The 12,494-nt window shown below is 34.5% G+C and overlaps 1 protein-coding gene across 1 annotated transcript; it reads right to left on the bottom strand.

The window, feature by feature from the left end:
- Positions 1–2,386: 2,386 nt before the first annotated feature.
- LOC134281084 (protein hairy-like) lies at positions 2,387–10,287 on the bottom strand. The gene is made up of 6 exons (XM_062763547.1): positions 10,082–10,287; positions 6,517–6,586; positions 6,081–6,182; positions 5,546–5,630; positions 5,032–5,238; positions 2,387–4,714 (listed from the first exon to the last, which is right to left on the bottom strand). The coding sequence occupies exons 1-6, from the start codon at positions 10,138–10,140 to the stop codon at positions 3,828–3,830; spliced, it is 1,410 nt and encodes a 469-aa protein (XP_062619531.1). The 5' UTR covers positions 10,141–10,287; the 3' UTR covers positions 2,387–3,827.
- Positions 10,288–12,494: the final 2,207 nt, after the last annotated feature.

The raw sequence follows: 12,494 nt of genomic DNA on the forward strand, positions 1-12,494 counted from the left end.
CTCAGGATGCTTCCACATAAGTTTCAGCTTTTCTGGCCCAGTGGTTCTTGAGAAGAAGATTTTTAAAGATTTTTCGTATATATTTCTATGTAAAACTTTGATTCCCCATTGTGGCCCCGCCCTACCCCCGGGGGTCATGATTTGAAGAATTTAGAATCTACACTACCCCAGGATGCTTCCAAATAAGTTTCAGCTTTTCTGGCCCAGTGGTTCTTGAGAAGAAGATTTTTAAAGATTTTTCCTATATATTTCTATGTAAAACTTTGATTCCCCATTGTGGCCCCGCCCTACCCCCGGGGGTCATGATTTGAAGAATTTTGAATCTACACTACCCCAGGATGCTTCCACATAAGTTTCAGCTTTTCTGGCCCAGTGGTTCTTGAGAAGAAGATTTTTAAATGACCCCACCCTATTTTTGTCGTTTCTTGATTATCTCCCCTTGTGAGGGAATTTGGCCCTTTATTTTAATAATTCAAATTTCCCTTCACCAAGGATGCTTTGTACCAAGTTTGGTCAAAACTGGTCCAGTGGTTCTTGAGAAGAAATTGAAAATGTGAAAAGTTTACAGACGGACAGCTAGACAAACAGACGGACGGACGACGGACAAAATGTGATCAGAAAAGCTCATTTGAGCCTTCGGCTCAGGTGAGCTAAAATCTTTAAGTCAAAGATTTTCAAAGAATAGATGCATTTTAACTGTAAAATTGATAAAGCATTACCCAACTCCAGAACACTGACTCAGAGTCCGGTAGATAATGTCAATATATTTTGGTCTTTATTCTTTATAAACAATGCACTAAGTTTGCTTTAAACAAAAGGGCTGGGTTTTTTTCAAAGAAACAATGCATTTTCACAATGTATTCTACAGAACTCCACTCGGGACCTATAGCTTTCACAGTTCTGGAACCTGGGAACAGGCACCAATATTAAATAAAGAAAAGAGCATTCGGTTTGCTAGATTTTCAAAGAAATAATGTCCATTTCAATAGAACCTTTAACCAATGGCGCCACATGAACAATTTCTACTATTTTGAAAGAGTCACCATTATAACAATCCACTATATCTTCTAAATATGTAGCAGCATAAAAAATATGGTTTACAACGAATTCATGCAAATATACAACAAACACTAGTAATAATCAATAGAGCCCCATCCTAACACCATGGACCCTATATAGGGACTTTAATTTCAATTTTTTGAAGAAACACCCTAAACCTGTTTCATCAGAGTAATGCACCTATTTCATTTTAAAAACCGAGATCAGAGATTTTCAAAGAAATACCAATGGGATCATAAATACGGAAATGTTGGAAGAGACACCCTTGTCCATACTGACTTTATACTTTGTTTGCTTGATACCAGGAAGAAAATGGGAAGATTTGCAAAGCAATGATGCATTTTCACTATTTAATCAATAAAGTTCTACACAACTCACTATGGGCCACAAATGGTAGTAGAAGTTATAGAAGAGACTCTTGCTCACCAAACATGTAAAAATGCACATAGTTTTACTAGCTAAATACCAAGAACAGAGGACAAGGAATTCAAAGTAGTTGGGGATTTTCACTAATCAATAGAGTCCCACCCTACATGTTACACAAGAATCCAGCCCAAGGTTCTTGTATTTTGAATTTACAACTTTTGGAGAAGGCCTCATAAGTCAACCTAACAATGCACCTATCTTTTATGCATACAAGTTGAGAAACCATTTTACTCCAGTTATGCATTTCAAGACTATGAGTTGCGCCCATACCTAGGAACCCTTCATCCTGGGGTCATCAAGTTTATAATTAAGGTAAAACGTCTGAATGTTTATTTCAATCATACCAACAGTTTGACTGCTTGATGTCAGGAGTAAAGAAGGTGTTGAAAGATAGAACACCCCATCCCTCAGGGAGAAGGGCAAAACCGTGAAATTCATAATTTTAACTCCTTCTTCTTAAATTCTTAATTTTTACCCCTCCCTTAGATGCAAAATACCAAAATTAATTGAAATTGATTCAGCAGTTCCAGAGAAGAAGATAAATAGCATACTGAAATCAAAGGGGGTCTGTGATTCGAGCTCACCTCAACAGATGGAGTCTAATAGTTAGGCAAAGTTAGATATTCAACTAAAATCCTTGTAGTGTGCATCCCTAGATTCAATGTTTAAGCAATTTGGGTCTGCTAGGGCTTGTGGTTACTATTAAGGAATGGACTCATTTAATAGCTTTAAACTGGTCAATCATCCAGAAAAATATTAATTAATGTAAGTCAAATCCAGCACCTAAAGGAAGCCTGGGGGTGTTCAACACTCGGTGCATCATCCAAGCAAATTTAGTTCGAATAGGCTCAAATTCCGCATTCACATGGTACCTTTTTTTCAAAATCAAATAAATCAGTGATAAAAATATGTAACATTTAATTCAAAAAACATCAACAAATATCACTGAATTAACAGTGAGTAAGATAACATCATTCATAATTAAGCTTGAATATGCAAGAATATCTTGCAAAAATGCTTCACTTAGAGTAGGAAAAAATTCAGAACAGTACTGTACATAAAAACAAGTGAAACATCACTGTACCTAGTGCATTTAACAGAATAATTATAAAACCATGAAGAAGCTATTTTCATCACCAACTTTTTACAATTTCTTTATCCAGTAAATATTAAATTTACTGTTCAAAGCCGTAATCTAGTACTGAATAAAATAAAGATTATATATGATACGGAAAACCAACATTCAATGCTCATTCAATCACACAAGTGCCATTCAAGAAAAAAGGATGTCACATTTATATATCAAGTTCTGTTGCTTCTCTGCTAGATGTACAAGATTCATAACATAAGACAGTTTAATATAGACATTTAAGCATTAAAAGGAAAGAATTGTGACCCTTCCCTGAAAATGATGCAAGTTGAGACTATTGTAATCGTAAGTGTTTTTTCTCATCTAAAGGGTCATGACCTATCGACACTTATAAGCAACACAAAAAGGGTCACGACCCCTGATCCCTCTCCAATATATCTAAGCCAAAATATTAGTATAATTTTTATTACCTAATTAAAAGATATTTTACAGAGGTCATATCTGATATATTTTGTGGGATGGAGAAAAATGATCATATTTTTTGAAAAAAATGGCTGCCTTATAAAGGTACATGTACTTAGTTTATTTCAATAATGCAGAAGAAAAAAAAATGATGCAAAACTACATTCAGATAATGTTTGGATTCTAATGCCATACTCAACACAAACAAAACTATACAGAATATATACAAAAGCTTCCTAACTGACTAAAAAAGGACTTCTCTTTCCCAATATTCCCTGAATATTGCTTTAACAAACCATCTTGAACATAATTTACTTGAAAAATAAATACAAATCATTTAAACTACACAAAAGTTAAAAATTGTTACAACAGAAAGTTAAGAGTTTATAAGACAGAAAAAAGAGCACCTTAAAAACTGTCCACATAAAATGATACCAATATATTATGTATCCATTTTATAATGGCTCAATCAACATAAAAGTGAAAAAAGCTGCTACTGAAGAAACATGAACAGAAATGATAAAATATGATAACAAATGAACTGTAGCTTACAACATAACAATATGATGAATCCCCATTTGTAGAAAAAGTTCTTCAACAAAATAAAAATTTTAACATCTGTACATTAACAATTTTACAGTACTAGCACTACAGCAACATGTATGGTATCCATGTTAACAACTGATCCATGAATAATCTTCGAAACAGATAACTCATCAGAACAACAGATAATACTACAGACAATTTTTTTTTAATAAAAATAACAGTGGAAAAAAAATGAAATTTTCTTCTAGTTGACAACTTCTGGAATGCCCAACATCCGGTCTTTATGGATATTGCTGCCTGACAAACCACAGGGCTGACTCAGTGGTGACTGAGGCATGGCAATATAAGGCCCATCGAAATTGACCGGGATGCTTATAGGGTGATAAATAGAATTTTTACCCGACTCCTTCTTCAGGAAAATGTTTTCGAGAAATGAAGGATGGATGCAGATGGGGAGATAATGAGTTCCGTCGGGGTTTAACACAAAGGCTGGCAATGGAATGTTATTTGACTGACAGTCACTTCCCGATGAGCTGCTGTGAACAGAACTGGTTTCACTACTTTGGGGGCGGGGCTTGTGACGCAGATACTTTCTCCTCATTTTCTCGTCCTCCCGCGAACTGCTGGAGGAAGTATCGCTCGGCGGCGTCCCCTGGTGGTGGTGGTGCTCCCGTTTCTCATCCTGCGAGAAGCGCTTCATGATGTTGTGTTTTAATTTGTATGCGTGACTTTCCTTAGAACTTCCATTATGACTACTGTCTCTATCAGAATCAGTGGAATGATTTAATTTCTCCGTGGAGTGACTACTGACCGAGTATGACCCCTCTGTCTCCTCGCGACCCTGAGCCTGGTGCCCCTCGGGGTTCCTCGTGGACATGGGATACAGATAAGACTCCTCCGAGATGTTTGACCCACTGTAAGAGTGGCTAGAACTACTGAAAGAACTCGCTGAGGTTTCCTTAGGTAAGAGGAGGGTCCTCAAGAAACGGTCCTGATTGCCATTGGATGGGGACTCAGGAGGGGCAGACCTAGGGGGTGCGGCCTGGGGCTCGAGCATCAAGTTACTGGAACTCTGATTGCTATTTGTGTCGTTAATTACAATCTCATCAGATTTGATGGTTCTGGCATGATCTAAAATAAAACAAATATCAAGTTTACATAAAAAAAACTTTTCATTTCTGAAACACATAAAAATCTCTCCATGTCTGAAACACAATTTACTCGCTGGAAATAGAAATATGGTTTTATATGCTTTAATTTTATGGCTTTTACATTGGGTCTCAACTCAGGACTAAGCTTAGAAGTCTTATTGTATCTGATGGAAATCAAAGATGTTAAAAGACTTGAATTTATCATATGATCAGAATCATTGACCTTTTAAGTTGAATAAACAAATGTGTGTCTCTGACCTAACTTTACCATGGAATGCTTAATACAGAACATCTTACCCTTCACATGTTTGGGGAGGAACTTCTGACTGGCCTGTTCCAGGTGTTTCCCGATGTTTATACACACCGGGTCCTTGATGTCACGCCCCTCAAACTCTACATAGTACCTCATCACTTCGTCCTGACATTCCTTGAAGCCCATGTAGAACTTGTCCTCACAGCAGGCCCGCCCCGCACCATCAACCTGGAAATTCTCCAAATGACCACCTGTAAAAGTAAAACATGTCCATAGCCAACAAGGAATTCAACAGTTGAAGACTTTTTACTTGAAGAATTAAACTTTGACTGCATATAATAGGTTACCACCAGGTACTAAGATTTTCCTGATAATGCTTTCAAAATCACTTTAAATACCTTCAAGTTTATCAACTATAATGCTTTCATAAAAAAAAAGCAGGACTTTTTAGTTTGAAAGGGCTCTCAAATGAATATATTTTATTATATTTTTAAAATAATACTGTACATAAGGGTCTGCGGACTGAAGAATGTATCATTATTTTAGTTGACACGTTACCGTGGAAATTGTTGAGATTCTGTAGGTGTCTGATATGTTTGGAGGCCATCTCTATAATCTCTGTCTTCTCAATCCTCCCCTGGCCCTGAAACATAAATCAATAACATTTAATAATAACAAATCAATTATTATGTTTAAATGTATATTAACAAATCATTAACATGTTAAATTATAATATACTCACTCATTCTGTTGCCCTTAATTAGTCTCTCATTTTTGCTACAACTAAACATGCCCTACCTATGAAATTTAATCAGACCTGCAAAACATAATTTAATTCTCTTTTTTTCAAACACGTCCTGATTCATCCAAGGTAATATTTTGTCTTATTATAATTCATCACATTTACTTCAAACTATAAAAATTTGCCTGTCATACCGGGTGTAATTTTGCTCTCTCTTTTTTTTTTTTAGATAATTTACCTAATCATACATTAATTAATTCTCCTCTTCTGTTGCCCATTATCACAGTTACCTGAGATATTGCTCTTTAGGATGCTATACCTGAGTGAGATACCTGAGATACTGAGACTCACCTGCTTGAGATAATTAGCTGGGATCAAACGACTGAGTTCCGCCAAGCAGTTGTTCATGCGATCCCTCCGTCTCTTCTCTATAATGCGGTGGGACATCGGGTCCTATCAGATGTAAGACATTGTATATTAATAATTCAATTGTAGCTTAGACTTCGCTATTGTCTTAAACCTACTGTAAAAATTCAGAAGCGACCATGACTCTTGCTATTTATATGCTGCACCAGACATTTAAATTTCAACTTAAGGTACTCTGTACATGTGCAATTTCCTATAAGAGGCAGCTTTTATGCTTCACATCAAATATATAATATGTTGCATTGTAAAATTATTCAAAGAACGAATACTTTTGTACATATATATTTTTTCTAACCGTAGCATATTTTGCATGCCTTATACAGTTATAATTGACAAAATAATGACACTTTAGTAATCTTACCCTTGGGATTTTCGGTTTCTTCACACATTGCAAATCAAACTCATCTGGGTTGATTGCAAAATTCAAAGGTCTGAAATGAAGCAAATAAATCAAAATTTTGTTTTATTAGCAGAGCTTGCCTCTCAAATATCCAAATAAAATTTTGATGACACTACCAAAATTAATTAAGATGGGGGCTTAACCAAATTTAAGATTGGGGCTACCAAAGTTCAGATCGGTGCCAAAATATACTATAAAAATTTTAATATATTAATCTTCTCAGAATAACATGACATTGTAATGTATCATTCAAGCAAAATCAGACTTTGACTGAATATAATCATGATAATAATGTACACGTTTTCTCACAGAATGTTCTGATTTCTGAATATTAATGATGTTATTTTTCTTCTGTACATAAAGTGAACATGACTGTAGTGTGCATATTTTCATCAACGGTTTTCAGGGACCAACCTAGACCAAAAATTTAGGGAGACTTCACTTCTCCCTCAGAGAAATTTAGGGAGAAGATTTGAAATTTAGGGAGACTTGTTGCCTGTACGTGATGCATATTACTGATCATTATAAAACTTTTTAATAATCAAACTATGTCATCTGATTCATTGTTTATAACTTTAACAAATACATTTCAATAATTTTTCTCTAAAAAACATCCTAGTTATAAAAAATGATTAAAAAGAAGCCAGAACAACTGTAATTTTTTTTGAAGGAATTTCACAGACAAAAACCATGGCAACACTGTTCATCAAAATCAAAAACTGATGCACTATTTTATATATGATAGTGTAGACTTGTGTATTATATTGAAATCAGACCAAAACTGTGAGTATGCACAAGGAATTCACAGGAAACTTTTACACCATTCATCAAAATCAAAATCTGATGCACCATTCTATGTATCTTAACGTAGACTACTTGTGGCCAAGTTATATTGAAATCAGACCAAATCTGTAGGAGGAGTAGCGTTTAAAAAGAATTTAATAGAAAAATTTTGTTGGCAAACTTTTCTCTTCAAAATTTGTTTTAATATTAAATTCTTATTTCATAAAAAAAAATTTGATCACAAAAAATTCTATTTTTAGTAACCATGGCAACACCGTACATCGAAATCAAAAACCGATGCACTATTTTATAATATGTTTATCAGACATGTGTAATTTCTTATACTGGGGCAGAATATGTCATATCTGTATATCATCCTTAACATTAATTATGATTGGTTAATTAAGTTATGGCTGCATGCAGACACTTCTAGTCACTGACAGATTACACCAACTTAAACAGGCTAAGGTATTGAAGGCGGAATAGTTCAGTTCTCAAGAAACACGCAATTATCAGTTAAGCAATGCACCTGTATATTCATCACTATTAAAATCATTGACATAAAACCCAGAATATATTTATCAGTCATTTCTGTGAAATATGGCCTAAATAATGGACTCAGCTCTTAATTTCATAGTTACTAAAGACAAAAGAAAAGCTATAAGTGATGTATGCATATTCTTAGCTGACAAGATTTATTACTAATAAAATAATTTCATTGATTTACAACTAATCATTTGCTTTCAGAGGATCAACTGATTATGTCCACGGATCGCATAAAAGTTATTTTCCCAAAATTTGCGGAATATTCATAAAAAAAAAATCTGTCGGTCTAGCTGTTCATCTCTCTGTCTGACTGTCAATTTTTTCTATCCACAGCGTCCCTTACTTGTGAAGCAATAAACCGTTATAACCTGCATATGGAGCTTAAATCCTCAAGTTGATCTACATCCCAGAGCATGCTCTTACCTCTATGTATAACCATTTTCTAAAACAAGACAGGCTTTTGACAAACAAGTTGAAAAAACAAGGGTAACAAAAGTCCAGTCTTCGAAATAACCCAGGAGGCCGATGCCCAGGGCCTAGTACATTTGCCAGTGGGCATGTAAAAATTCTCAAATTCCATGCCCTAAGGGCATGTGTGAATTTTTTTTTATGCACGATGTTTACTTGCCATTTCTTCTGTTGTACCCCAGTTATTCGTCGAAACCTGCTATGTAATGTTTTAAGATGGATTGCCATTCTACAGTCTAATGTTACCTTCTCGGTACGACCTGTCAAATGAATGTCAGACATAATCCTTGAAGTGTTTAATTTAACCTATTTGTTTTTTCGAAGTCTCTTTGCTAAATTACGATATGTTCATTGATGCCACAATGACATGCAGTGGACTGCAGCCATGATCCTATTTCTGAAATTCAGTTCAGCTACACCGATCAACAAACGTCCAGCATGCGAGTCAAAACTTGTGAACAAAAACGTGTTAGAAAATGGCAGACAGGCAGGCCATGGCTGATTTAAGACTCTGAAAACAATTTGAACTTAACATTGAGAGAGAGCTTTAGAGAATTTAAATACAGAAACACTGTCCTTAAAGTAATATAAAAACCTTAATTTTTGTTTGTTGCACAATCATAACTGGTTTATGAAAGAATTTTGAGTAGGGCATATACAAATATAGGAATGGGCTGCATGGGTTAAAATGATGGCATACATGCCCGAAGGGCATGTGCTGAAAAAAAATTGTTGTCAATAAATATACTGAAAGTCTCATTTTAAGTCATCATTTGTTCTTTAAGGTTGATAACAGAGATTATAAATCATCAATACCCAAACAACTGAAAGCAAAATATTACACTTTCACAGTTTGAAGGGGGTGGGGCAAACTGTTGTAAAAAAAAATCCTAATAGATTTGTTCAAAGATAACTGCTCATTGCACGATCCATGCTGCAGCAAAGTATCACTAATATGAACTTTTGGTCGAATGTGGAAGAATTTGGCAAATAGTAGGCCTATTTACTTAGCATTTTTATGATTAATATTGGCCCACATGGCCATAAAATTTGTAATAAACTGACAAATCTTAAGTTTGCAAAACGTTGCATTTGTCATAATGCATTTCTGTAGAATTACTATTTAAATTATCATCTAAATTAAAAATGTTACATTCCTTTCAAAACATTTTAAATTTTCACAAATGTTAAATAGGTTGAATGCGTACTTAAGGGTCAGTGGAAACTCGAACAAACATATTTATAGCACACAGTGTGTCGCAAAATCAAAAGAGGTCAGGGTCAGAATACACTAAATTGACTAAACCACATTATACACTTACATGACAGCATGAAAATTGATTATTTTTGGATTAAAAATAGCAATTGTTATATATAATGTTCATTTAACTATATAAATAGTAAATAATTTACATTACCAATACTTTTTAAATCGTTTTTTAACTAATCCCCCCTTCCCTTTCCCTTCTGCGCTTCAATATCACAATTTCAACAAATACACTTGCCATGTGTATCGACACGTGCGAGAGTTGTCTATTTATAGATCTTGACCTAAATTGGGACAGCCAGCGTTTCAATACACACATCTTCATTTGCAATTAGACAAAAATTTTAAAGCGAAAAGAAATTTCTATTTCCCAACTTCAATTGCACAGTTTGGGGTTAAAGAAAATATGTGTAAACGTACGAGGCGCTAAACTACTCGATTTCCGGTTTTAAAAATTCCTACCTGTCATTGACTTCGAGTTTTATCCTTTTTGCCGCCTGATCTTCTAAACAAGTCTCCATTCTTCTTTAATCTGCCATTTGTAAGAAATATTTACCAAAACAAGAATTTTAATACTCAACCGTCCTCCATGAAAATGAAACGTGTAACAAGCCTGGCATCTGCATTCATGCTATTCCTCACGTGTCGAACATTGTAAACTGTGACGTCACCTGTCAGGTTTAAAGTCACGCGGCCAGCCACAACACATGTGTAACACGTGTTTTTCACCGATCTCGACTTTTTCTTTTATATGGATTTATATTATTCTAAAATCTAAATGCGTCTCATTTATTCAAATGTTCAACAGAATTACACGTGCTTATTATTTTTTTTAACGGATCTATGGGGAGTGTTGGAATGAAAAGGCACCTTTTTCCACTGAGAGAAAGCGAGTTTTAAATATTGTTACGGTATAATTTAAAAACTAAAGTTTGCCATCCTCATCAAGGTTAACCACTTTGTCAATTTGAATAAGACTAAGTCTACACATACCTAAAATCAATCTAATTAAAATTAGATGTTCCGAATCCGCTAATATTGCTTCTCGATAGCGGATTCGAAACATCTAATTTTATTTTAATTAGATTGACCTAAAATGTGACATTATTCAGTGATTTTTTATTAAATCTTTGAATGTTATGTGAGACTTATTGAACAGACGTGTAACCATATAATTCCGGGGGGGGGGGGGGGGGGTTAAAAAAAACCCAAAACAATCCATTATTATTATACCCCCGCTTGAAAAGTGGGAGGGTATATAGTAATTTTAATCGGTATTTCCGTCCGTCCGTCTGTTACGCTTTGGGGTACCCATCTCTTATCCGCAACTCCTCTCATGTTGCCATTGTGCACCTTCTATTTTACTTTTTGATCTGACGTATATTTTTGATTTTCCAGAGCAAAACATGGACACTGCCATTATATTCATATGGGAGGCGGGGGGTATCATTTAGTGAGCTCATTGCTCACAGTACCTCTAGTTATACTTTTCTTTAATTGGAAAGCGATACACTGATATCATTAATTCATACTAAACTAAGAAATTAACTGTATACTAAACCATTATCTTTATATAAACGAAACATTAAAAATAATGGTCCCCTTTATACATGTATGTATATATACATGTCTTTTGAAAAAAAGAAACTTGATATGTACCCTCCTTTTTTGCATGCAAAATCTATTAATCATTATGTGGCGATATTAATTTGCCTTTACAGATATATTTAGTTTTTTTTTCTTCTGATTATAAATTTATTTACGAAACATGTAGATTTTCTAGTTGATAGGTTATCTACTTATTTTATTTTCTTAAGTCTTGTTTCAATTGTATTATTTTTCTTTAATATATTATACAATTATGGACTTCAGTGTAGGTCGATGTGTGGTTATAAGGACTCAAGGCAATGTGATATTGACCGAAGACACAGAAAGTGATAGCGACCGAACTTTTGGGTGTTTAAGTTCTCGGTTGTTCAGAATTTCTTAAGAATAAGATTTCTTTCAGAATAATCTTAAGTTCAGTGTCGATTACATCTTTTGATATTTTAAATTGAAATTTACTTCAGACTTCTTAATTTCAACTTTCAAAAGTAAAATTCTGAAAATTCAAAATGTTAATGGGGGGGGGGGGGGGGGGGTAAAAATGACAATTTGAGTTGCTGCCCTTGTTGGGTAGTACACACGGTTTGCACAGCTCCGCAATTGCAAGATATGTACATATGTAATTAATTCTGTGCAGCAGTGTGGTATGTGGTGATGGGTGATAGTATGAGTTAGAAAATTCAATGTTCCCTTATCAATCTATTATTCAGAGGTTGGAATTCAACTAATTTAGATGAAAATATAATATTTCTATACAATTAAAGTTCTCAATGAAAAAATTTAAGTCATGGCTTTTGTCATACAGTCATAGTGTTGTAAGTTCTTTTGTCAAATGAACAGAATTCTGCTTCAAAGGGATATAAAAAAGGTCGTCTGATATTTGAGCACAATTAGTACCCATCACAATTTCTAACAGATTGTTGGAATACACAGTCTCCAACAAGATGTGTTTGAGAAACACCAGTCGTATGGCAACATAGCGAAGGTTAGATTTTCTCAAATGCAAATCAAATATGTTGCATGTACCCAAAGTAATGCTTTCTCACAAGAAATACATATGTGAAATATAAAACTCTAGCACCATCTGATCAAAAGTTATGGCCAAGATTAACGTTTTTTTAAATGTAGGTCAAACTCCAGGGTCAAGGTCAAAGAGTCAATGTGGTTGGTTTCTAAAGAAAATTGTTGTCACAAGGAAAACATCATATGTAAAGTATGAAAGCCCTAGCCCTAACCGCTCAAAATTTATTACCAAGGTTAAAGTTTTTTT

This window comes from Saccostrea cucullata, unplaced genomic scaffold (assembly GCF_032062105.1).
Source record: "Saccostrea cucullata isolate Sc308-1 unplaced genomic scaffold, CSIRO_AGI_Scuc_v1 ctg621, whole genome shotgun sequence".
In the NCBI taxonomy this organism is placed as follows: domain Eukaryota; kingdom Metazoa; phylum Mollusca; class Bivalvia; order Ostreida; family Ostreidae; genus Saccostrea; species Saccostrea cuccullata.

Coding starts and splice junctions, on each gene's coding strand:
- LOC134281084 (XM_062763547.1), bottom strand. CDS start 10,140: ATGGAGACTTGTTTAGAAGATCAGGCGGCAAAAAGGATAAAACTCGAA. Junction 5,239..5,545: donor GAATCTCAACAATTTCCACG/GTAACGTGTCAA, acceptor TTACTTTTACAG/GTGGTCATTTGGAGAATTTC. Junction 4,715..5,031: donor CCTCCCCAAACATGTGAAGG/GTAAGATGTTCT, acceptor GTTTTATTTTAG/ATCATGCCAGAACCATCAAA.